The sequence below is a fragment of the Penicillium cosmopolitanum genome (assembly GCF_028827165.1).
Source record: "Penicillium cosmopolitanum strain IBT 29677 chromosome Unknown utg000008l:1.0-4398992.0:1.0-4402845.0, whole genome shotgun sequence".
Classification (NCBI taxonomy): domain Eukaryota; kingdom Fungi; phylum Ascomycota; class Eurotiomycetes; order Eurotiales; family Aspergillaceae; genus Penicillium; species Penicillium cosmopolitanum.
In genome coordinates, this window is record NW_026622678.1 from 191,729 (window position 1) to 214,906 (window position 23,178).

The window sequence follows — 23,178 nt, forward strand, 5'->3', positions numbered from 1 at the left end:
CTGTAGATCTCATCTCAAGTGGAAAAATCGATGTAAAGCGACTGATCACAGACCGCTTCAAATTTGAAAAGGCAGAAGAAGCTTTCGACCTTGTTCGACAAGGAAAAGAAAGTGTGATCAAAGTGATCATCGAGGGGGTTTGTTCCTAGGTCATAACCTCTTTTTGGCTTATTATATGCCTTATATGCTACTCTTGAACAAAACAATGAATGAGCACCTACAAATGAAAACAAACACAGCCATTCTTAGCTCTATCCAAAATTATCATGCGGTCACGTGCAAAGTGCGGGACCCCACGGGGTAACCCCGACATCACCTCGCGTCCTCCACTCCCTGCTCCTCGTACCCCGATTATTCCATCCCGTCTTCCATGATGAGTTTCACTAGAAAGAGAGTACCTCTTGCCTGCAGCTTTTGTCGCAGTCGGTAAGCTTCTGAAGTTGTATTCATCTCTTCTCGAATTAACGCAAGAATAGCAAACGGCGATGCGACGCTCAAAAGCCTTCATGTTCACATTGCGTAGAAATGGAAATAGAATGCCACTATGTCGATGCTCCTTCACAGAGGTTTGTCTAACTTTCTTTTTGACTTTATGGATCTCTATCTCACAGCAACAAGGATTGACACCACTGGTGGCACGAGAGAAATCATGGGCAAATTGCACGATATCGAGACAATGCTGAAAGATCAAACAAGCTTGATCTCAAATTTTCCAAAGGGAAATGAATTCTCTCCTTCGGAAGTTCTCATGGAATCGCCACTGCACAATACAACTGGGGCCATCGCAGAAATTTCATCAAATACTTTTACGTCACCCTCTCTGGGATTTGCAGATATTCAACAGAATTCGGATATGCACACTCCGCCCTTGTCGATTCCGCCCGAACATAAAACGTCGTCGAGCTATCTTTTGAGTCTTCCACAAGTTAAGTCACTTGTTGGAGACTATCCGCCAGATTTATTTTTCCGTTTGGAATCTTCCGAGCAACTACCTTTTGAGACAGAATGGAGTAACCCACCAGCCCCACAGCAGCCATGGCGGATTGATGAGAATTATGCCGCAGAATTGGTCAATTTTTTTTTTCTCGTCTGCACACCAACATCACCCATTACTAGATGAAAGCGAGTTTCGTGGAATCTACAGCCGCTTTATCAAGAGGGGTCCGGATTCTAGCATTGAGTCCGCCTTATGCATGGTCGTATTGGCAATTGGAGAAGCCGCCATGACAGGAGCGGATATTCCCTCTCTGAAAACATCGCCACCTGGCATTCGATTTATAAGACATGCTATGCCTACTCTCCTTTATCAATCATCTTGGTCATTCTCATTCAATTTATCATTACCACAGGCACTCGTTCTGTCCAGCATATATTACGCGTATATTGTTCGCCCACTTCGAAGTTGGAGAATGGTGTATTCTGCTGCAACAATCATCCAACTTCAACTTTCTAGGTATGAGGCCTTGTTATCTTCAAGGAATATAATTCTAAACTCCACCCAGACACGCTTCATATCAGAGAACGCCTCGGGAAAGAGAATCTATAATCCGACTTTTCTGGTCCTGTTTTTTGGTCGAATGTGACCGAATCGCTGAACTTGAACTACCACGAAGTGGACTGCAGCAGTTAACCGACACCGTTAGCCTCCCAGCTTGCACGGATCTCGGTATAGTTCAATCAACCAGCTTCCTAGCTGAAATTTCAGTACGAAAACTATTGAATCGTATTCACAACCTGCTTTATCAAAGCGGTAAAAGCCCTTCAGCTTTTTCATCCACTACGCTGACCGTGCGCAATGACCTTTCTCCTGTCGATAATTTGGCTCTACAATCATTTTGCGATGAACTGCACTCTCAGCTTGAGCTTTGGCATTCGTCCATACCCGAGGCCGCGCGCCCAAATCTCGAGCCTGAGTCTATAGCAATAACCTCTAGTGATCGCCAGGCCATACTACGAATCAGATACTTTGCAGCTCGTCATATTCTATACCGACCCTTTCTTTTACAGGTAATCAGCAATCCTGGAAGCTTACCTTCAGGTGAAACTATCGACAAGGCTCGTATCTGCATTGAAAGTTGCCGAAGCTATATTCACAGCACGACCCCGGTATTAGCCGGTCCAAGCCAGTACACATGGACCTTTTCAATATCGTACGTAACTTCTGGCTCAGAAATACCATTACCGTCTCACAATATATAGATCACTGGGTGCCATTGTTGTTCTAACATTAGCCTCTATGAGTCCAATTCTTCAAGGCTTTGTTGCCGATATCGCAGAGTTGCAGGAACAGGCTCTGGGAAATATTCGACCATGGGCATTTTCGAGTTTGGAGGCGGTGATCAACATCCTGGATGAGCTGCAAAGGAAGCACAAGCTGCTATCGCGTATGCAAAGTAGTGTCGCATAGCGCTGTCTTCCGTTTCGCTTAATCAAATGCGCCAGCTGTGAGACTACTAGCATCGTCATTTTCTTGACGAAAAATATTGTGTAAAATCTATAACTTAATTTTCCTACTCCTACTAGGCGTATTTGAGCTCTAGTCCAGCTCAAGTTATCAAGGTAATTGAGAAGATGCAGGCCACTGAGGCTCGATCCAAAAAGCTTTATCCATCCAGCCTTTGCTTCACACTTACTTCGAACTAAATTCACGGTTGTACAACATACTGTATTGTATCACATTATGCATCTTCATACAGAAACTATCAGGATCACTTGAATCTGTGTTTTGAACATTGTTTCCCTCGATCCATTCAGACCTGTTCATGATGGGTAGTTGTCGAAATCGAAAAACCATCTTTTCCGTTCTCAACTTCTCCCGCAATCCTCTGCCTCTCTGCCTCGGCAAACTCCTCTGGTCTCTCCCGCTGTGTGAGCTGGCGATTTCCACATACTATTAACGACGGATTCCGAATGAAGATTTCGTCCATATCCTCCAGTGTACGGCGCGATGTTTCTGGATAAAATAGAAAGACAGTAGGGAAAAAGGCCCAGGAGATAACAGCAAAAACTTTTTTATTAGCATTTTGGCAACGAGAGGGGATTTTTGAACTTACTTAGGTAGAAGCGCCAGTGTAGGTTCTTAACCCCGACACTTGTAAATTGGGTCACAATAAAGCCGCAAATCCAATTTGTCCCTGTGGCTGCTGCTGCACCCCTAGTGCGCCAGCCAAGTGAGTTGACCTCTGAGTTGTACACCCATGGAACTTTCGCAAAGCTTGTGCCATAGATGAAATAATATAAAAAGAACATAGCGGTTGTGACTTTACCCATCTATTATTTTCTCAGCGTTGATAGGACGGGATAACAAAGATCTTTAGACATACCAGCTGTTTCTTCAGGGGGTTACTCTCCCCAGCTTTCAAACACATGGCGGCAATGAAGTAGCAGGAGCCCATGCCAACCGACCCGTATAGCATTAATCTGGAGGACATCAGTCAACATTATTTTCAAAACACATTTACCATCTTCAAAACTGACTTTCTTCGACCAAAAAGATCAATAACAATTAGGCAGCAAAATGCAGCGCAGAGATATGTCGTTCCATTAATGGCTGTCAACAGACGGCTCTCTTCTTCTCCAAGCCCCACACTCTGTACCAATAATGTCGGCAGATAGTAGCCGAGTGCATTCACACCGCTGAATTGCTGCATGAATTGTGTACCACATGATAGAATTAATCGCCGTAAATTCTTCATTTTGTCCCGACCGGTAAGTATGTCCATAAAAGGTGCTTGCTCTCTTCTTTCCATCTCCAATGCGGACTGTATTGACAGAAACTGTGCTTTGACATCTATGTCGTCAATGGACTTTGTCGGACCCTCAAGACGTGCAAGTGTTTGAAGAGCCTCTTCATGCCTATCCTTTAGCAGGAGCCATCTAGGGGACTCGGGAACAAAGAGCATAGTTAATGAGACTATCACAGGGAAGATGAGCTGAAATCCCAAAGGGAATCTCCACTGTAGAGCTTCGCCCTGGAAGTAAAGACCAAAGTTCATCCAATTGGCAAGGCAGAATGCAGCAGTGTTTGACAAGGAGCCTACAACAACCAGCTTTCCCCGTACATGAGGCTTGGAGCACTCAGCCTGGTAGACGGGGCAGGTTGATGATGTCAACCCCATGCCGAATCCGTTGATTATGCGTCCAACAATCATTTGACTCAAGCTCCAAGATACAACTTGAAGAATGGCCCCAATGGTGTTGCAAGTCAGACCAATAAGGATCACTTTTTTCCGACCGAGTCGATCTCCTAGGGCAAATGCGAATATGGCACCGAAGAACGCACCCAACTGCGGGGATTTGTCAAAATAGGAGTAACCGCCGGCTTGAAAAGAAGCTTACCGAGAAGCAACTTGAAGTTATTCCAGATATATTCGAATCGTTCGTTTCAGGAAAGTGCTTTTTGAAATCTGTCCAATTTTAGACTCTGGCTGAACGAAGCATATAAACCTTAGAGATATCTCTCACCTGCAGAAATGAGAACTCCGGAAAAGACCCCTTGGTCATACCCAAACCAGGCCATGGAGCTTTGCTTGTTATTATTCATCTCCGATAAAGATTCAGCTTGTTAACTCACCAAGCATTTACGACGGTAATGGCTGTGATGAGCCACGTTCCACGCAGAACTTCTGACAGGTTAAGCAGACCCATGTTTGCTTCCGGTTTGCTGTGGTAATTGGGACGTTTGTCAAAGAGAGGCTAGCTCATTCCCGGTGATAATGTTGAAGCGAGTTCAGCTGCTCAGTCCCCTGGATTGTCTCGAGTACTTGGGGCTACTGATAATATGCCTCTTAATTCGGACGATTTAGAAGTTCATTCACAATTGACAAAAGAGCTTGGGAAAGTGGAAATTCTGGATGACGCGATACTTTTTCGGTGGCTTCCAGGAGAAAATGCCAGGAATCGCGTTTCAATCGTGCGCAACGACCGCTTTTTATGGTCCGGATCTTGGAGCTCAAGGTCGAATGATCAGGTGAAGGTTGTCTAGCAGCAATCTGGGGACAACGGCTAGTTCTCCGCTTGTGGAGACAAGAATTGAGAGAAATCCGGGGGGTCACCCCATATGTGCATCTTCCCCACACGGGGATAGGCGGCAACGATCCCCGCCAGGCAGTCGCTTGGCGCGTGTAGACGGCTCGGTCTGAAATTATAATCTTTGAATCGAAGGTCTCGCACATTTTCAAAGACGGGTTCTATCAACCAATAGAGCAGCATGTCGAGATTCGTTTTGGTCACGGGCGCAACAGGCTTCATCGGCGCCCATATTGTCGATGCTCTGCTCTCACGCGGAATTCGAGTCCGAGGAGCAACAAGGTCGCACCAAAAGGCTGATCTTATGATAAAGGCCCGCCCGCAATTTTCGCACTTGCTTGAATTCGTTCAGATTGGTGATTTCGAAACTCGAAGCCCCGAGGGCTTGGTGGCTGCGGTTGAAGGGGTGGATGGAATAATTCATACTGCCAGTGTAAGCTGACAATCCCTTACTACTATTCTCAGTGATTTTCTCATTTGAATGAACATCTGACCCAAACGGTATATATAGCCATTTACCTATGATACAACCAACAACGAGCGAGAGCTCATTATTCCTGCAATCAATGGCGCCATTGCAATTCTAGAGGCTGCGAGAACAAACCCTCAAATTCAACGCATCGTCATAACTTCTTCCTTCGCTTCCGTACTCGATATCAATCGCAAAGGTCCATATTTTACTTATACCGGTGCAGATTGGAATCCTCTCACGTATGAAGAGTCCATTGACCCCACAACGAGTGCAGTTGTTGCCTATAGAGGCTCCAAAAAGTATGCAGAACTGGAAGCGTGGAAGTACATCCAGGAACATAGCCCTGGTTTCGAAATTGTCGCTCTGTGTCCTCCAATGACATTTGGTCCCGTGGTACACCCCGTCGACCGCGTAAGCAAGCTAAATGAATCCAACGCGATGCTATGGAAGATCGCAAGTGGTGTCAACCCTCTTCCTGTTTCTCGGGTGCCATTTTGGATCGATGTCCGTGACCTGGCAACAGCTCATGTGGAAGCCCTCATTTCCATCAATGCAGGTGGGAAGAGATATATCCCAGCCTCTCCTGAAAGATTTTCTTATGGGATTGCTGCACGGATAATATCAGATGCGTTGCCAGACCTAAAGGATCGGGTAACCCAGGAGGATCAAGTTATTGACGAAAGCTGTGGGGTGGATGGAGAAACCGCTTCTAGAGATCTTGGTTTCACATATCATGCTTTTGAGGATACCGTGAGGGACTTGATAAACCAAGCCATCCTTCTCAACAAGTCCTAGTCTTATAATTGGCCATAAGATAACTACTTGAAATTTGATTTTTTTTTCTTTTATGTATGTGTGTCTCTTTAATAAAGTTTAGATCTAAATAAAGCTCTCGGATGGTACCTTAGAAGATATCTAAGCTTGTTTTAAGCTACAGCTCACCACCAGTAGGTTGATCAATGATTTTCAATCCAACATCACTTGCCCAGAAGCTTCCTCTTGGGTAGGTGTACTTTTTCCAAGGCCTCATCGGTATAACCCGTCGAATACCCTGGGTCAAGGGGCGTAACATAGTGCGCATTTTCGATCTTTGAAGGATGACGCAAGCTTTCCCGGTGACTGTCCGCAAATTCCAGCATGGATTTTCGCCCACTAATTGCAACATAATCAATGGTACTCAAATGAGAGGTCAGTTCTGTTAGTCCCATTGCCCCATTATGAGGAACACATGGGACATTGAACTTCAGTGCCATAATCATAACAGCCTATATTTCATCGAGTTAATATTAATTTTTCTGAAGACAACTCCTTCGAAGAAGTACCAGGTTTTCCACAACATACCAAACACTCATTGACACTACCAAGTCGCACTGCATCAATTTGACAAACATCTGTGGCTTCTGCTTGAAGAAGCTGCTTGAATGTAACGCGGTTTTGGGCCGCTTCGCCTGTTGCCACGCCAACTCCGTAAGGTTTCAGAGCCTTTCTGATTGTGGCATGACCAAGTACATCATCGGGGTTTGTAGGTTCCTCGATAAAGACGGGTTTGAATTCGACCAGGTGCTTCATATACTCGATGGCCTCCGGCACACTCCAAACTTGATTCGCATCAATCATAATTTGGTAACCTTTATCGTATCCTAGCACATCTCTGACAGCTGAGAGTCTTTCTCTGTCCGATTCAATGTTGGTCCCGACCTTGAACTTGAAAGTGTCATATCCAGCTTCAATGGTTTCTTTCAACACTTTCCGCATTTTGTCGCCCGAGAATGCTAGCCAGCCAGCGGATGTAGTATAAGCGGGAACAGCCGTGTTCTCCAATGCCTCCTGCAAGCGAGAACCCTTGTCTTTTTGTGTCCGCTTTAAAAGCTCAATGCTTTCTTCCGGCGTAATCACGTCAGTGATATATCGGAAGTCGATACAATTCACAACTTGTTCCGGTTTCATATCACAAACGATTTTCCATACGGGTTTGGCAAGGATTTTCCCCAAAGATCCCAAACAGCATTCAACACACCTGCCACAGCAAGATGAGTAATACTCTTTTCGGGCCCAACCCATCGGTATTGCGAATCAGATACCATATATCTCCATGTTTTACCCATATTGCGGGTCAAAACGTGCATGGACTTCCCAACAACTCTTTTCGCGAAAATTTCAAGTGTCGTACAAATCAATTCACTTCCTCTTCCATTGCTAAACGCCTAGAGATAACAAGGATATAAGAATGAATTCTGTGGAAAGAGGTTTGCTTCAGCTTACAATCCCTTCTCCTATCAGGTCATCCTGGTTGGTCTTCAATCGGATGTATGGGTGGGACCCATTTGTTCCCACATGCATAGCATCTGAGCCGACACCATCTAGGCTTGTTGGAAATCTCAAATCAATGACTTCGAAACCTGTGATCGTAACATCATTTTCGGTGAGTATAGCAGTTGAACCCATTTTGAGAAGAACTTGAATGAGATGTGGAAAGAGACTCGGAGCAAAACCAAGGAGGCAGAGCTATTTACATCCGGAACAACCCCGCTACATAAAACATTTCTGTGATAAATGCTGCCCCCACGGTCAGCAGATCCGTTCTGGGGAAATCCCCACGGTGGGCGTCTTGTTAATTTGACCCCGCCTGGAGAAGGGAAAGTGGAGCTGCCGACTCCCCCCGCAGTAAAACGATGAAGATGTGGATGTGGAAGAAGTACAAGAGTCTTGAATCATGTAAAACCACGATTAGTCATCCCTGATTTCGACCTCACCCAAAACCCATTCCATTTGAGGGTAACACCACCAACCAGCCATCCTTCTCCTTCCCGAATTATTCCGATGGCTGATATTGTGTGTCGAAGCGGAAACGGACTAATACCCATTGCCCCAGCTTCGACTGCAAATGGTGCCCGGGGCTTAGGTTATGGAAATGCTTCTCTGACACCAATGCCGCAGGCTTGTCAGACTTGCGCTAAACGCAAAGTCAAATGCGACAAGGTGGCGCCCATTTGCTCCAGATGCCGCAAGGGCGGGTTTGAGTGCATTTACCAGACAATAACCCAGCCGCGATCACGCAAAAGAAAAGTCACTGATGAGGCGCTGGAAAAGCTCGCTCGATATGAGCGCATACTTCAAGAGAATGGACTATTGGATGCTGAGACCCCAGCCTCTACTGGACACACGCCCTCCGAATCAGCTCAACCTGTCCATCCTAGCCACCAGCTAAGAGCCTCAAGAACGGGTAAACTCCTGACTGTTCGAGGCAAATCGCGATACGTCGATAGTCACACCTGGTACACTCTCCCAGATGATGAGATCCACAACATCTCTGACGAGGACGAAGAAGATGAAGTGACTCTCATGTCGAGAATTTCCACCTCATACTCAGACCCATTGATCGGTACGCTCCTTGGAGGCCCGGGACATCAAACTCTCACCCAATATCACCCAACCCATGCAAATGCTATGGTCATGTGGAAAAGATATGGTGAGAACGTGGAGCCCATCTGCAAAGTCCTACACATTCCGTCAACAACTCATATGGTGGACCTGGCGTCGCAACACCCTGAAACAGCCTCAAAAACCGAGGAATGTCTCTTATTTGCGATCTACTATGTCGCAGTATTTTCTATGTCAGAGGAAGCCTGTGCAAATTATCTTAAATCGAAGCGCAGTGCAATCATGCAGCAGTACCACCATGCTGCAAGACAAGCCCTTGTGAACGCGTCTTTCTTACGAACAACTGAATTCTCGGTCCTCCAAGCTTTTTTTCTTTTCTTACTGCCCGCCCGCCACTCATATGACCCGCATACCTACTGGATCTTGACCGGTATCGCATCCCGCATAGGACAACGAATTGGACTTCACCAGGACGGAGATAAACTCGGGCTACCTCCTTTCGAGGTTGAAATGCGACGACGACTTTTCTGTCAAGTATTCCCGCTCGACTTTAGAGCAGGCCAATCTGTTGGTACCGAGTTTATGGGCTTGCCCGTTTCCTGGGATACTCAGCCTCCCCTTAATATCAATGATGACCAAATTTGGCCTGGGATGATCAAACCTCCAACCGAGCAAAAAGGCGCCACAGATATGATTTTTTGTTTGTCGCGCGCATATCTGGGTAAGAATCTGAGTCGGGCGGGAAATCCAATCAACGGCGCTGCGCCCTGGGGATTTTCAGACTATAATGAGGCGGAAAGACTTATTAGCGCCGCAGAAAACGAGGTGGAGGAGAAGTTTATACGATACTGCGATGTTATTGATCCACTGCATTTCCTCACGATTGGACTTGCTCGGTCGGGGCTGACTGCTATGAGGCTCAGGGTCCGACTACCTCGGATCAGGGAGCCGAGCGCAACGGACGAAGAGAGAAAGGAGGCGTTTCATCTGGCACAGAAAACTTTGGGTATCGATGCAGCTGTCCATGCTCACAGCGGCATCAGCAGATTTCAATGGCACATCCGACCTTTCTTTTTGTGGGGTACACGAGAGGCATTCATCTTTATTCTAACAGTTTTATCAAAAAGCCGCGACTTGCTTACTATTCAAGAGACGGAAACTGCCTGGAACAGCGTCGCGGAGCTGTACAAAAACCATGGAGAGCTTTTTGACGGCAGAGAAGCTTTGTATGTGGGACTTCGAAGGTTGACCCTCAAGGGCTGGGACTCCTCTCAGTCAGATAATGTCGCTGCAGAGCCAGCATTCATTCGGACTCTTCGCCATCTACAAGATAAAAAGGGGACACGGCACAATCAATTCCAGAGTGAGACGGCAGAGACTTCACCAATGGAAGCCGATATTATGGGCTTCACAATGAGCACCGATTTTGAATTTGATGTTGATGACTGGGTTTCCTGGGACAAAATCATCCAAAATCATCAAATTCAAGGTTGAATACCTCGATGTGATTGGTTTAGATCTCGGGTACTTTATGCCCGAGCTAATGTCCGACACCGAGGGATTGGCCAATCAGCGATCTTACCTCCTCGGGTGAACTTGTCCGCCAGTCAGTATATAATCTGTTTGAATGCATAGGGCATAGGATCATATTCTCCGGGCCTAACACTACTATCATGTCCAATTTGAAAATTCTCGTCGTCGGGGCATCTGTTGCCGGACCAACAGCAGCTTACTGGTTTGCGAAGATTGGCGCGAAAGTCACAGTTATCGAACGATTTCCACAATTGCGAACCGGTGGTCAGAATGTCGACATTCGCACAGCTGGTGTATCGGTAATGCGAAAAATACCTGGAATGGAAGACGCTGTGCGGGCCAGCCTTGTGCCGGTTGGGGGTATCAGCCTTGTGCGCGAAGATGGTCAACCATATGGAACCATTAAGCCTTCTGGGGACTCTAAACAACAGTCGCTAGTCTCTGAATATGAGGTCCTCCGGGGTGACCTCTCGCGGATCATCTTCGACTTGACCAAGGATCACTCAAATGTCAAATATGTCTTCGGCGAGCAAGTTGCATCGATCCACCAAAAGCAAGAGGATGGGCCGGCAAGAGTCGAGTTCATGAACGGGCTTCCGGCTTCGGAATTTGATCTTGTCGTCGCTTGTGACGGCGCTACATCAAGAACTCGTGCTATAGGTCTTGGCTGCGATGTCAAAGACCATATCACACCGATGAACTCCTGGGTCGTATATTTCACCACCCAGGAAGATCTTCTGAGCGGAAGTCAAATTGCCCAAGCACATAGTGCCCCTGGTGGACGATTTTTCGCCATCGGACCTGACACAACTGGCATCAATCGTGCCGCGATGATGGGCATCAATCCTAAAAATGGACCCGACGCCGTCCAAGCCTTCCGTGAAGCCAACAAACTCGGCCCCGAGGCATTAAAGAAGTATGTGGCGCAGTATTTCAAAGGAGCTGGCTGGAAATCTGAAGAAATCATCCGGAACATGATAGTAAGCGACGACTTATACGGCAGCGAGATGGTTCAAGTCAAACTCCCGACATTACACAGCAGAAGATTCGTCATGGTTGGTGACGCTGGATATGCCTCTGGTCCTACTGGCACGGGAACCAGTCTTGCCCTCGCAGGCGCTTATGTTCTGGCTGGAGAAACAGGCAAACATCCCCACGATGTGGCAGCCGGGTTGAAAGGTTATGCACAGCAGATGCGACCACTGATTGATGAGATGCAAAAGGTCCCACTTTTAGTGCCTGCAATCATGGGGCCTCAAAGTGCCTGGGGAATTTGGCTCCGGAACAATATATTCGCTTTCATCTGCTGGAGTAATCTGCCAACGTTGATGCACAAGCTCTTTGGCGGCGCCTCTGCCCACGCTGATGATTTCAATCTGCCTGAGTACAAATGGGCCGCTTGATCATGGGAATTGTTTTCACTATGAATTGTCTTTGTACTTTACTCCCACCAATATCCTCATTGTTCGAGGGGGAAAACCCTGTTTAAAATTTCAACTTGTATTGGTACTCCCCTGACTTTCAAAGGACTACTTAATTTTCCACTATCTGGTGACAGTTGATGCTCTGTCGTTGCCGTAGTATCTCCCCTGCCACCGCCAAAAAAGATATCAAGTTGAAGGCCCGAAGTGGGACCTCGCCCAATCACTCAATGTTAACACTGATGGAATTTTTACCCCCAAAAGGCGAATCATACTTCGGATTTGGAACAAGTTAGTGTTGATTTTTCAGATGGTTGTGTTTATTTGACTTACCCAATAGGCCATTCGGGCAGGCTGGTGCCACAGCACGTAGTAGTAATCATGTGTTATAATCCCCACTGGCAGCATACATATTAGATAGAGACCGGAGTAACGGAGCTCTAAGCATATTTTATCATCATCTGGGCAGCCATTATACCTTGAATTCAAATGAAATTCCGAAGTTTTGCATAAAGTTGAGTTGAAGCTCAAATATCATCATGAACAGCGACTCAAACAAACAGTATTGATAATCCTAGTGGTAAGAAAGATATTGACACGGCCGCTCAACACCAACATATTTCACATGTGAGACGAAAGCAAGTCATCCACCTCAACGAAAGATAATATTACAGAAAAATCGCGCTCAAACAGACTCAAATTCGCAGTCGCATTCAGATTCATGAAGGAGATTCGTTGCTCGTGGCAGCCCGTCGACCCCATCCGCTAAAGAACCCTCCACCACCAGCACCAACATTGCTCGAGGTTCCAGGTGTCTTGATCGGTTCGGTAGGAGCCTTTGTCATACTTGCTCGAGAGGGCGAACGGCCGATGAATGAATGCCGATTCTCGAGGTTGGCGGCAGGATTAGAATGAGGTGCGCTGATCATCTTTCGCAGAGCATCCATCTTGCCTTTGACTTCTTCCAGTTCTTGTTTGGCAACCGCTTCTGCAGTTTTGGCATTGACAAGTTCCAGTAGGAGAGTTTCTTCGGCAGCAGGTTTGTGATTCTCCGTTGCCAATACACTTTGGAGACCCAGACTGCTGGAGCGCTTGTTGAACGTTGTTGGGCTCTTCTGCGAGTTGGTGCGCACCAATCTCAATTGTCGGAGACCGTTTGGTGACGCAGTTTCGTTAGATTCGGTCGGAGAGGTAGTCGTCTCGGGAGGTGTTGATGATTCTGCATTAAATGTCTTGAGACTCGGTGTCTTGTGAGATCGAAGCTCCTGGTTCATTCGCTCCAATCGCTGCCGATCGCGGTAGCCATCCTGGATCCGACCGCGAGCTTCACGAAGCTGATCTTTCAATGATGAATTCTCCTGCTCAAAGTCGTCCATTCGTCGCGTGAGATCCAAGCAACGACTGGCTTCTACCTCATGCATCTCCTTCCATCGGGTCATGTCATCATGTAGCTGGTGCTTCGTTTGGGTGATCGACGTTTGTTTCGGCTCGTCGGATGAGAAGCGGGCTTGGGCTTTGGAGACCAGCTCTTCGGGTTGATTCTCATTGGGCAGTTCTCGGAGGTGGCGGAGCATTTCTTTGGACAAAGCGTTATCCTCCTCTCGGTCCTCTCTTTCTTGTTGCAAATCGCGTGTTAGATCAGCATGCTGACGTTGAAGATCGCTCAGGGCCATCAGAAGATCTTCGATCTGGGTGTGGAGGTCGCGATCCTTGTGCTGAGCAGACATGTTGGATTTGACGCGTGTTTTATCCGTGCCTACCGTAGTAGTTGACAATTCCGTCGGGGCAGTGCTTGCGTCGGACGTTGTTTCGACCGAATTCAGCGTGGAAGTCATGCTTTGTTTCGAGGTGGATCGACGGATTGTGCTCACAGGCCGCGAAGGGCTCGAATTAGGGTTGAGAGATTTCATCGAGGTATGAGAACCGGAGCCGGCCCAGAGGCGGCCCAAGAAACGAGATGCCGTGGCCTGCATTTGAGGGAAAGAGATGCCAGTTGGAACACCCTGGGATTGGTTATAACTGGCTTCCAAGGCCTGGAGGCTTTCCTTTGTGACCAGTGAAGTTAGAGAAACAAAGTCATTGACCAGGTCATCTGCATTGAACGCGTATCTAAAGAAGAAGATTTGTTAGTACGCGAGCGTAGACGCGTCGAGAAGGAGAAGGAGGAGAAGAAGAACTCTACTCACGTATCCCAGAGACTGCGCGACAGAAGAAGTTGCATGACGTCTTCGAATTCGCTGCACGCCAAGATTCTCTTCTCGTTGCGCTGCATGAGGGAAAGAGCAACCCGCATCAAAGTCTCGCAGGCTCCTTCCAGGAAAATAACATCGTAAATACGAAGAAGCATGGGCAATGGACAGGCGACAGCGAAGAATGAGAGGAACCATTGGAGAGACATAGACTGGCTCGACATTTAATGACTCCAAGTGATCAAATAGAGCTGGACGGTGTCGTGCCAGGAGGTTCTGGAATTGATACACATGGAGATGCAGACCCGAAAGATCAGGTAAATAGCACATTCGAAGGTTGTAATGGTCCATCAATCTGGAAAGTAGTAAGCATTGTCATCAGCATAGCATCTAAGCTGGAGGGAATCATTGCAATCTTACCGGACAAGCACACAGAAAGCCTCCGCATCCGACATGTGCATGAGCAAGGGTCCGACAACAAAACCAAGGCCTTGACAATAACCAATCTTGGCATCATAAAGACTGAAGCATCTCAGTACTCGGGCCAACATTTGCTGGCCTTCACCATTGGGGTCCCGGAACATTTCAACATTTGGAAAGCTGCGGCCAATATCCTTTCCAATCAGCCCATCGTAGGGGCTACTTTCACCCGAAAGTCGCTGAAACTCATCGATCAAGGTAGGATCACGGGCTCCAGCCAAACTGGGCCACACAACCCCTCGGAGTGGCGGCGGGACACCCCCCTGTATCTTATTCGAGGTCAAAGTCGGCAATCGCTGCGCAGTTTGTGGGTAGTCTGCCACCAGTGCCGCCCAGAATTCCAACTCCGTCATCGGCGGTGGGGACAGCTGCGAGTATCGCAATTCTGATCGCGCTGGGTCATTTATCAACCGTTTGATCTGAATGAGCGACTGCGAGCGGGATTGCCGCTGGTGTCGGGGCGATTGGGGGACATTGTTGGACAGGCCGGATTTAGGGTTCGTGGCCAGAGCATTGTTTTCTTGTTCGAGACGAGCGAGTAATAGAGCCGTTGACTGTGAAAAGAAGGGGGGGAAGAATGTCAGCGACCGTTCAAACAAAACCTCAAGTTCTCCTTGTCACCTACATCATCTGAACCTTCTCCTCGTGGTTCTTTCTCTTCGGTCTTCTCTAGATTTGCCCAGTCCACCTCATTGTCGGTCTCCTCGACATGGACATGGTCCTGATCTCTCGTTGCCGTTGGGGTCGAGGGCTCGGAGACAGGGACTGGGGTTATCTTTGCGGCATCCTGCAGGGCCATCGGACCGAACGACTCGCCTTGGTGAGTGGTGTTCACCGGGGTTGAAGGAATATCCAGGTTGCACCACTCTGGTTGAGTGTGTTCGGAGCTCGATTGGTTATCAGAGAGGGCGACAGTAACCATGGAATCGTGGTTGGGAGCATGCGGCGCCGGGGAGGGGAGTTCGGAACTCTCCATAATGCGACACACGGGGGGATGGGAGAGGGGAGTAAAAGGATCGTCGACACGGGTCGATTAGACTCGGTAGGAAGATGATAGGACGATTGAGGGGATATGCAAGGCCAGCTTCATTTCTGTGGGGGAGTTTTAGGATTAGCTCAGGTACGGGCAGTGCAGCAGCACAACAAGATCCGGGGCAAGTTGGAGGCAAGTTTTGGATGAAGCATACCTTGAGGTGATCCAGCACCATATAGTTGAGGAAGAAGGCGAAGGAAAAGGGAGGACAGTCAAGACAATTCAGGACAGTCCACAGTCAGGAGAGAAACGGTGGATGGGACTATTTTGACTAGCCCCCCCCCCTTTCCCTTGACTAGCTTCCCCCTCCTGCAGTCTCGCCCCTCGTCGATCTCATACACCGACTGTTTGGCTAAAATTATGGAGCAGAGTACATATGTACGGAGTATGTGCGAGTACTCTACTGTCTTGGCTATTCCTCAATTCTAGTATTCTACACAATATGAACCTGACCAGGTCCTCCCCGGTCACAGTTCCTGCCTTCACCTTCACCACTCTTATCTATGTACTCGACACGGCCAGACACGATGTTTCAAGTATGAATCCATTATTCCAGCCCAATTTGTAATTGCAGCATGTCATTCATGACCTGCAGGTACCAACCTTAGAAGTATATGTACGGAGTATTCCGTACAGCCTCCAATATTGAACCATATTGGTTCAATATTGGAGGTGTGCCCAGGCTGCTGGGGTAATCATATTACGTTACGTGTGGTTTTGTCATTTATTCTGTATCTTATTGGTCTTAAATATACTTCCCGGTTTTTCATTGGTGGGGCTCTAATGTTCGGTATGAAACTGTGTGACACCCCCCCTAACCACCCTGTTTCATCTTGTTCAAGAAAAGGGGGGGAGTGTGTGCTGGAGATTTGGAGGCTGGCACGGAGTATAGAGAATATCAGACAGGGAACTCCGGAGTTCCTATCAATGCATTCGTTCAGTCATGAACCGCGCTGGACGGCGTATCCAGTTTTCTGAGGGGCCGCTGTCAATGCCCTTTCCCACCTGGGGATTCAAGTTTCTTGGTGGATCTGCACTGGCCCAGCCGTCAGGGTGATTATCCTCCGAGCTAGTGGAGATTTGGACTCGAGAACAGCTTCTAGAAGACCGTGGCACTAGTATGCCCTAATCAAAGGCCTCCAGGGCTGGAAGGAGGATTGCAATTCATATACTCTGTGTCCAATACTGAACATAAAATGCATTCTCTGGTGTCTATTCCATGGTTACTTTGTCATACTTGGTGCCCAGTTGAGTACAGACCTCGGGAGTAATTTCCGAAAACCATGCAAGGGTGAGGCTGGAATACAGTGCGCCTGGGCAGTACTCTCACACACTCACTCACTGGCAATTCTTGCCAGCCCCGCCTATGTACTACAAGTACACATAAAAGTGCAAGCCTAAGCCCAGCACATCAGAGAAAAGTGAGTGGGTGACGTAGCAGATGTCGAAGATAAATAAGGATCCAATAATTGGTGTATGCTCAGGTGTATTGATGGCAGCCCTGGAGTGTGACTAACGACTACTCTTATCACTAGGGAACTGCTATAAATATATAAAGTATTGTAGTTGTACCTGGGTGCTAGGTAGATAGTAGGTCTTGGCCACTATATAGTGCACAGGTCACTCTTAAGTTATTTACTATATATTAGAGGACAGTTATATACGTATGTTAGTATATATATCTGTTAGTACCTGTTAGCCTCAGTTGTATCTCTTAATATCACCTTTGGCTGGTCTTCTCCAAGATGACGCGCCTTTGTTTGTTTGTTTACTCGTACAGCGGGGCGAAAGCGGTGAACGAGGGAAGATTGATGATCCGACCCTCCGAGTGGCCACAACACTCACCGCCCGACTGAGCAGGCGCGTTTCATCGGGGGGCGCCAAACGGAAAATAGCAACAGAACCAGAACGACTACACATTCCTCCCATCTTCTCCCCTTTACCCCCTCCTGACAGAGCATGTTGGGCTTTGGTCAATCTGTCGCGTAACTTTACACCTTTACCGACCTGATTGCCCCCGTCATTCGTTTCTCTACCGGTCTGATCCCGATTCCGTCGGCTTTTCAGCTCCCGGCCCTCCCATCATCACCATGGACGACTCGGTCATGGATGACGATATCTTTGATGTCGAGAGCGATGCTGCCAGCTCCGATTTTGTCCCTGAGCCTGCGCCTGTATGCATATTCCCCTTGCGCGTCGAACCAATCCCTCGTGTACTAACACTCTGCAATACAGAAGCCCAAGGCGAAAGCAGCTCCCAAGAAGGCCGTCGCCAAACCGGCGGCGAAGAAGCAAACTACCCTAACTGCGACCAAGGCCAAGGCCGCCCCGAAGAAGAAGGCCAAGGTCGACAGTGAAGATGAAGTTTCTGACGTGCAAATGTCCGACGACGACTCGCTCTCCCATACCCCTCCCAAGGCGAAAAAGCCCGCTGCCACCAAGCGTGCCGGCTCCAAGCCTCTCGCAGACGTGGAGAATGAGTCTCATGGAGATGGGGCTCCCGATCCCCCAACAGGTAACAATGGTGATAAATACCAAAAGGTGAGTTACACACACAACATTGAAACCAGAAGAGCTTGACTGGAGTGTTGTTACTAACCTTGATCCGGTCTTAGTTGACACAACTCGAACACATCATCAAACGTCCCGACACATACATTGGCTCCATTGAGGCTACCCAACAACAAATGTGGGTCTTCAACTCGGAGACCGAGTCCATGGAATTTCGCAATGTGACCTTCGTCCCCGGCCTGTACAAGATCTTCGACGAGATCGTTGTCAACGCCGCCGATAACAAGCACAATGACAAAAGCATGAACGAAATCCGCGTCACCATTGACCGCGAAAAGGGCGAAATCAGTGTCTGGAACAACGGACGTGGTATTCCCATCGAGATTCACTCCAAGGAGAAGATCTTCGTACCGGAACTGATTTTCGGAAACTTGCTCACATCCTCAAACTACGATGATACCCAGAAAAAAGTGACTGGTGGTCGAAACGGTTACGGTGCCAAGCTTTGTAACGTCTTCTCTACCGAGTTCACCTTGGAAACCCAAGACTCAAACCAGAAGAAGAAGTACAAACAAACCTGGACAGATAACATGAGCAAGATGGGCAAGGCAAAGATCACCGATGTCAGCAAGGGTGATGACTACACAATGGTCACCTTCAAGCCAGATTTTGCCAAGTTCGGCATGGAAGGCATTGACGATGATTTCGAGGCGCTCGTGAAGCGCCGTGTCTATGATTTGGCTGGTACGGCGGGTGTCACTGTCAAGCTGAACAAAATACGTGTTCCCATTCGCAACTTTAAGTCATACATGCAGATGTACACCAAAGCCATTCGCCGTGAGCGCGGAGACGACGGTCCGGCTCCCAAGGATGAAATTCTCACCTGTAACCCCGATCCTCGATGGGAGATTGGTTTCTCCGTTTCGGATGGCGCTTTCCAACAAGTATCATTCGTCAATTCCATTGCTACTACCTCCGGTGGAACTCACGTCAATTACATCGCTGATCAAATCTGTAACCGACTGGCTGATCAGGTGAAGAAGAAGAACAAGACCGGTGCCACGTTGAAGGCGGCCCAAATCCGTAACCATATCTTCATTTTCGTCAATGCTTCGATCGTCAACCCGGCCTTTACCTCCCAGACAAAGGAGCAATTGACCACAAAGGCAAGCCAATTCGGTAGCAAGTGTATTCTGGAAGAAGATTTTTACAAGAAAATTTTGAAGACTGAGGTGATGACCAACATCCTGCATTTCGCTGCTCAAAAGGCGGATCAAATCTTGAAGAAAAGCGATGGCGGCCGTCGTACCCGCATGAACAACCCCAAGCTCGTGGAAGCCAACAAGGCAGGCACTCGAGACGGTCACCACTGTACCTTGATTCTGACTGAGGGTGATTCCGCCAAAGGTTTGGCTATGGCTGGTCGTGCTGTTGTCGGTCCCGATCTTTTCGGCGTCTTCCCACTTCGTGGAAAGCTGCTTAATGTTCGCGATGCGTCGTTTGACCAGATCTCCAAGAACGCCGAGATCCAGAACATTAAGAACTTCATTGGCTTGCAGCACAAAAAAGAATACACAGAGACCAAGGGTCTTCGATACGGCCACCTCATGATCATGACGGATCAGGATCACGACGGTAGTCACATTAAGGGGTTACTCATCAACTTCCTCCAAGCACAATTCCCCAGTCTTCTCAAGATCCCCGAGTTCCTGATCGAGTTCATCACCCCCATCATCAAGGTGTGGAAAGGAGATCCAAAGAACCCCACAAAATCACGATCGTTCTTCACCATGCCCGAGTATGAGGATTGGCTTGAAACCCACAGGGGAGAACGTGGTTGGGACCACAAGTACTACAAGGGTCTAGGAACCAGCTCGACAACGGACGCCCAGATCTACTTCCGCGATCTTGATCGCCATCTCAAGGAGTTCCACACCATGCAGGACAACGAGGCTGAGCTCATTGAGCTCGCTTTCTCGAAGAAGAAGGCCGACGAACGTAAGGAGTGGCTACGCCAGTTCAAGCCGGGCACATACCTGGATCACTCGGCGTCTAAGATCTCATACACTGATTTCATCAACAAGGAACTCATTCTGTTCAGTATGGCAGATAACCAGCGTTCCATTCCATCGGTCGTCGATGGTCTCAAGCCCGGTCAACGCAAGGTCCTTTATGCTTGTTTCCGCCGTAATCTGAAGAAGGATATGAAGGTCGTTGAGCTGGCTGGTCTTGTTTCAGGAATGACAGCCTATCAACACGGTGAAACCTCCCTTCAACAAACCATTGTCGGTCTGGCGCAGACCTTCGTTGGCTCCAACAATATCAACTGCCTTGAACCTAGCGGTAACTTCGGTAGTCGACTTCAGGGAGGTAGCGACTGTGCCAGTGCTCGTTACATTTACACTCGTCTCTCGCCCTTTGCCCGCAAAGTGTTCCATACTGCCGACGAGCCGCTACTGAAATACAACGAAGACGATGGCAAGAAAATCGAGCCCGAGGTCTACATGCCCGTGGTACCGATGCTTTTGATCAATGGTACCGATGGTATTGGAACCGGTTGGAGTTCATCCATTCCCAACTACAACCCCGAGGATGTGGTGAGCAACTTGCGACGCTTGATGGATGGCGAGCCAACCCAGCCGATGCAGCCTTGGTTCCGTGGCTTCACGGGTGAGGTCGTGGATATGGGCGGCGATCGATGGAAATTCAGTGGTATCATCAAGGAAACTGGCGATAAAGAAGTTGAAATTACCGAGTTGCCCATCCGCACCTGGACTCAGGACTTTAAGGACAAACTCGAAGATATCATTAAGGCTGACAAGGTGCCTTCCTTCATCAAGGACTACAAGGATTACAACACCCACGACAAGGTTCACTTTGTGATTCAACTAGACGAAAAGAACTTGAAGTCCGCCTTGTCCGATGGCTTAGAAGACAAGTTCAAGCTCACCAAGAGCATCGCCACCAGCAATATGGTCGCCTTTGACCCCGAGGGTCGTATCACCAAGTACGCCAGCGTGGATGATATTCTTAAGGAGTTCTACCATCTTCGCCTCAAGTTCTATGAGCGCCGCAAGCAGCACCAGCTGAGCGAGCTTCAAAAAGATCTTGAGAAGTTGAGTAATCAGGCTCGCTTTGTTCAGATGATCATCGACGGAAAGCTGGTCATTTCCAAGAAGAAGAAGTCCGCCCTAGTCAACGAGTTAAAGGAGAAGGGCTTCAAGGCATTCGCCAAGGTGGCGGATGCTGTCAAGATGGGCGAAGACGAAGCCGTTGTTGAAGAGGGCGAAGAAGACGCCGACGCCGACGTTGAAGTCTTGTCAAGCTCTTACGATTACCTGCTCGGCATGGCTCTATGGTCTTTGACCCAGGAACGTGTTGAGAAGCTTCGTCGTCAGATTGGCGACAAGGAAACCGAAATCGATGCTTTGATCAAGCTTTCCAAGGAGGACATCTGGAGACATGATCTCGATGAGTTCATCAACGAATGGCGCTTCCAACTCGAAGATGAAGATCGTCGTATCCGCAAAGTCCGCAACATGGATCGCCGTGCCTCTTCCAAGCTTATGACGGGCTCGGGCCGTGCTCCAGCCTCCCGCAAGCGCAAGGCTGCGGCGACTGGTGATGACCCTGATGATGAGGACTTCGCTGCCCCTAAATCCAAGAAGGCAGCTGCAGCTAAAAAAGCTAAGCCGACCAACAGTCTCGCTAACTTCCTCAATTCCAAGCCAGAAGACAAACCAACACCATCGGGAGATGGGGCCGCTGATTCCGACGACGATTTTGAAATGGAAGTAATGCCCAAGAAGAGTCGCGCTGCTGCGAAGCCCAAGCCAAAACCCAAGGAAGAGGAAAACGGCGACGACTTGATGGATATCGATGAAGCTCCTTCTCGCGCATCAGCCCAACCAAAGGCCGAGCCGGATATTTTCGATATCGACAGTGAGCCTGAGGCCAAACCTGCGCCAAAGCCCAAGCCTGCGGCTAAGCGGGCACCCAAGGCCAAGGCTGAGCCTGATCCTTTCGAGATCGACAGTAACAGCGAGGCCGAAGCTGAGCCTGAAGCTGAGCCTGCCCCAAAGCCCAAGCCCGCGGCCAAACGCGCAGCAGCCAAACCAAAGGCAAAGCAGCCTGTCGACGACGGATCGGATGACGATTTCCTCGAAATCGCCAAGAGCGAAGCTGCAAAGCCTGCTGCTGGAAGTCGCTCTCGCAAGCCAGTCAAATATTCTGCCCCCAGTGACTTGGAGAGTGATGGGGAAGACATGCTTGGAGACGTTAGCCAGATGGTCAAGGGAATCGGTGGTGCTGACTCGGAGCCCCGCCAACTCTTCTCAGAGCGTTCTCGTGCCGGAAGCAGTGCAAGTCTGAAGGCTAGTGGTGCCATGTCCCCATCGAAGTCGCCCTCCAAGGTCAGCGAATTCGATCCAGACGAGACGGATTACACCAAGCTCATTCCTTCGAAGTCTCCTCGACGCTCGCTGCAGATCAAGCCTAAGGATTTCTCCAGAATTGAAGACGATGAGGAGGAGGAAGAAGAAGAGCCGGTCAAGCCTGCTCCCAGGGCCAAGGCTGCCCCCAAGGCTAAGGCCGCTCCCAAGGCTGCAGCTGCAAAGACCGCTCCAAAGGCGGTCCCAGCCCGTGGCCGTGCAAAGAAGGTTGACGCCCCTGTGGCCTTGTCGCCAGCGGCCAAGGCTTACGCTTCGAAACAGGCCAAGAACACGAAGAAGGTGACGGATGATTACTCAGAAGATGACATCGACGCCATGGCCAACGACATCTTGGATTCGCCTGCCGGCAAAGCGAATGATGACTCTGAAGATGACGAGCCGGTCGCCCCTAGACGAGGCGCCGCCGCCCGACCTGCCCGTCGTGGTGCAGCGCAGGCCAAGAAGAGTTATGTCATTGAGGACGACGAGAGTGAAGAGGAGTCGGAAGATGACTTCGACGATGATGAGAGCGATTAAGCAAGTAATTGTTGTTGTGTGTTGGAGTGATTTTTCCTTGAGACCGATTCTGATCTTTACCCATTATTTTCTTAGCTCTTTTACCTTTCCTTCATACATGTCTTTTTTAGTTGATGATAGGCAGAGCCGGCGTTTATCAAGATGCGTTTACAATACTATTCTG

The 23,178-nt window shown here is 48.6% G+C and overlaps 8 protein-coding genes across 8 annotated transcripts; 5 read left to right on the forward strand and 3 right to left on the reverse strand.

Annotated features, from left to right (window-relative positions):
* Positions 1 to 544: 544 nt before the first annotated feature.
* On the forward strand, positions 545 to 2,407 carry N7509_006615 (fungal specific transcription factor domain-containing protein; the record flags this gene model as incomplete). Its single annotated transcript, XM_056631252.1, has 4 exons — positions 545 to 894; positions 932 to 1,453; positions 1,503 to 2,150; positions 2,200 to 2,407. The coding sequence occupies 4 exons, from the start codon at positions 545 to 547 to the stop codon at positions 2,405 to 2,407; spliced, it is 1,728 nt and encodes a 575-aa protein (XP_056486803.1).
* A 343-nt stretch (positions 2,408 to 2,750) lies between these two features.
* On the reverse strand, positions 2,751 to 4,647 carry N7509_006616 (sugar porter family MFS transporter; the record flags this gene model as incomplete). The annotated part of the gene is made up of 7 exons (XM_056631253.1): positions 2,751 to 3,007; positions 3,054 to 3,270; positions 3,324 to 3,420; positions 3,478 to 4,286; positions 4,339 to 4,406; positions 4,465 to 4,523; positions 4,574 to 4,647. The coding sequence occupies 7 exons, from the start codon at positions 4,645 to 4,647 to the stop codon at positions 2,751 to 2,753; spliced, it is 1,581 nt and encodes a 526-aa protein (XP_056486804.1).
* Positions 4,648 to 5,209: 562 nt separating this feature from the next.
* N7509_006617 (uncharacterized protein) lies at positions 5,210 to 6,295 on the forward strand (the record flags this gene model as incomplete). The annotated part of the gene is made up of 2 exons (XM_056631254.1): positions 5,210 to 5,461; positions 5,540 to 6,295. 2 exons carry the CDS (start codon positions 5,210 to 5,212, stop codon positions 6,293 to 6,295), a joined length of 1,008 nt encoding a protein of 335 aa, XP_056486805.1.
* A 182-nt stretch (positions 6,296 to 6,477) lies between these two features.
* Positions 6,478 to 7,945, reverse strand: N7509_006618 (uncharacterized protein; the record flags this gene model as incomplete). The annotated part of the gene is made up of 4 exons (XM_056631255.1): positions 6,478 to 6,765; positions 6,842 to 7,431; positions 7,518 to 7,704; positions 7,763 to 7,945. 4 exons carry the CDS (start codon positions 7,943 to 7,945, stop codon positions 6,478 to 6,480), a joined length of 1,248 nt encoding a protein of 415 aa, XP_056486806.1.
* Positions 7,946 to 8,320: 375 nt separating this feature from the next.
* Positions 8,321 to 10,375, forward strand: N7509_006619 (putative C6 transcription factor; the record flags this gene model as incomplete). The annotated part of the gene is made up of 1 exon (XM_056631256.1): positions 8,321 to 10,375. One exon carries the CDS (start codon positions 8,321 to 8,323, stop codon positions 10,373 to 10,375), a length of 2,055 nt encoding a protein of 684 aa, XP_056486807.1.
* A 179-nt stretch (positions 10,376 to 10,554) lies between these two features.
* N7509_006620 (uncharacterized protein) lies at positions 10,555 to 11,817 on the forward strand (the record flags this gene model as incomplete). Its single annotated transcript, XM_056631257.1, has 1 exon — positions 10,555 to 11,817. One exon carries the CDS (start codon positions 10,555 to 10,557, stop codon positions 11,815 to 11,817), a length of 1,263 nt encoding a protein of 420 aa, XP_056486808.1.
* Positions 11,818 to 12,554: 737 nt separating this feature from the next.
* On the reverse strand, positions 12,555 to 15,480 carry N7509_006621 (putative GTPase activating protein (Evi5); the record flags this gene model as incomplete). The annotated part of the gene is given in 5 exon segments (XM_056631258.1): positions 12,555 to 13,944; positions 14,022 to 14,236; positions 14,247 to 14,379; positions 14,445 to 15,058; positions 15,130 to 15,480. 5 exon segments carry the CDS (start codon positions 15,478 to 15,480, stop codon positions 12,555 to 12,557), a joined length of 2,703 nt encoding a protein of 900 aa, XP_056486809.1.
* Positions 15,481 to 17,627: 2,147 nt separating this feature from the next.
* On the forward strand, positions 17,628 to 23,015 carry N7509_006622 (DNA topoisomerase 2; the record flags this gene model as incomplete). Its single annotated transcript, XM_056631259.1, has 3 exons — positions 17,628 to 17,711; positions 17,773 to 18,078; positions 18,153 to 23,015. The coding sequence occupies 3 exons, from the start codon at positions 17,628 to 17,630 to the stop codon at positions 23,013 to 23,015; spliced, it is 5,253 nt and encodes a 1,750-aa protein (XP_056486810.1).
* Positions 23,016 to 23,178: the final 163 nt, after the last annotated feature.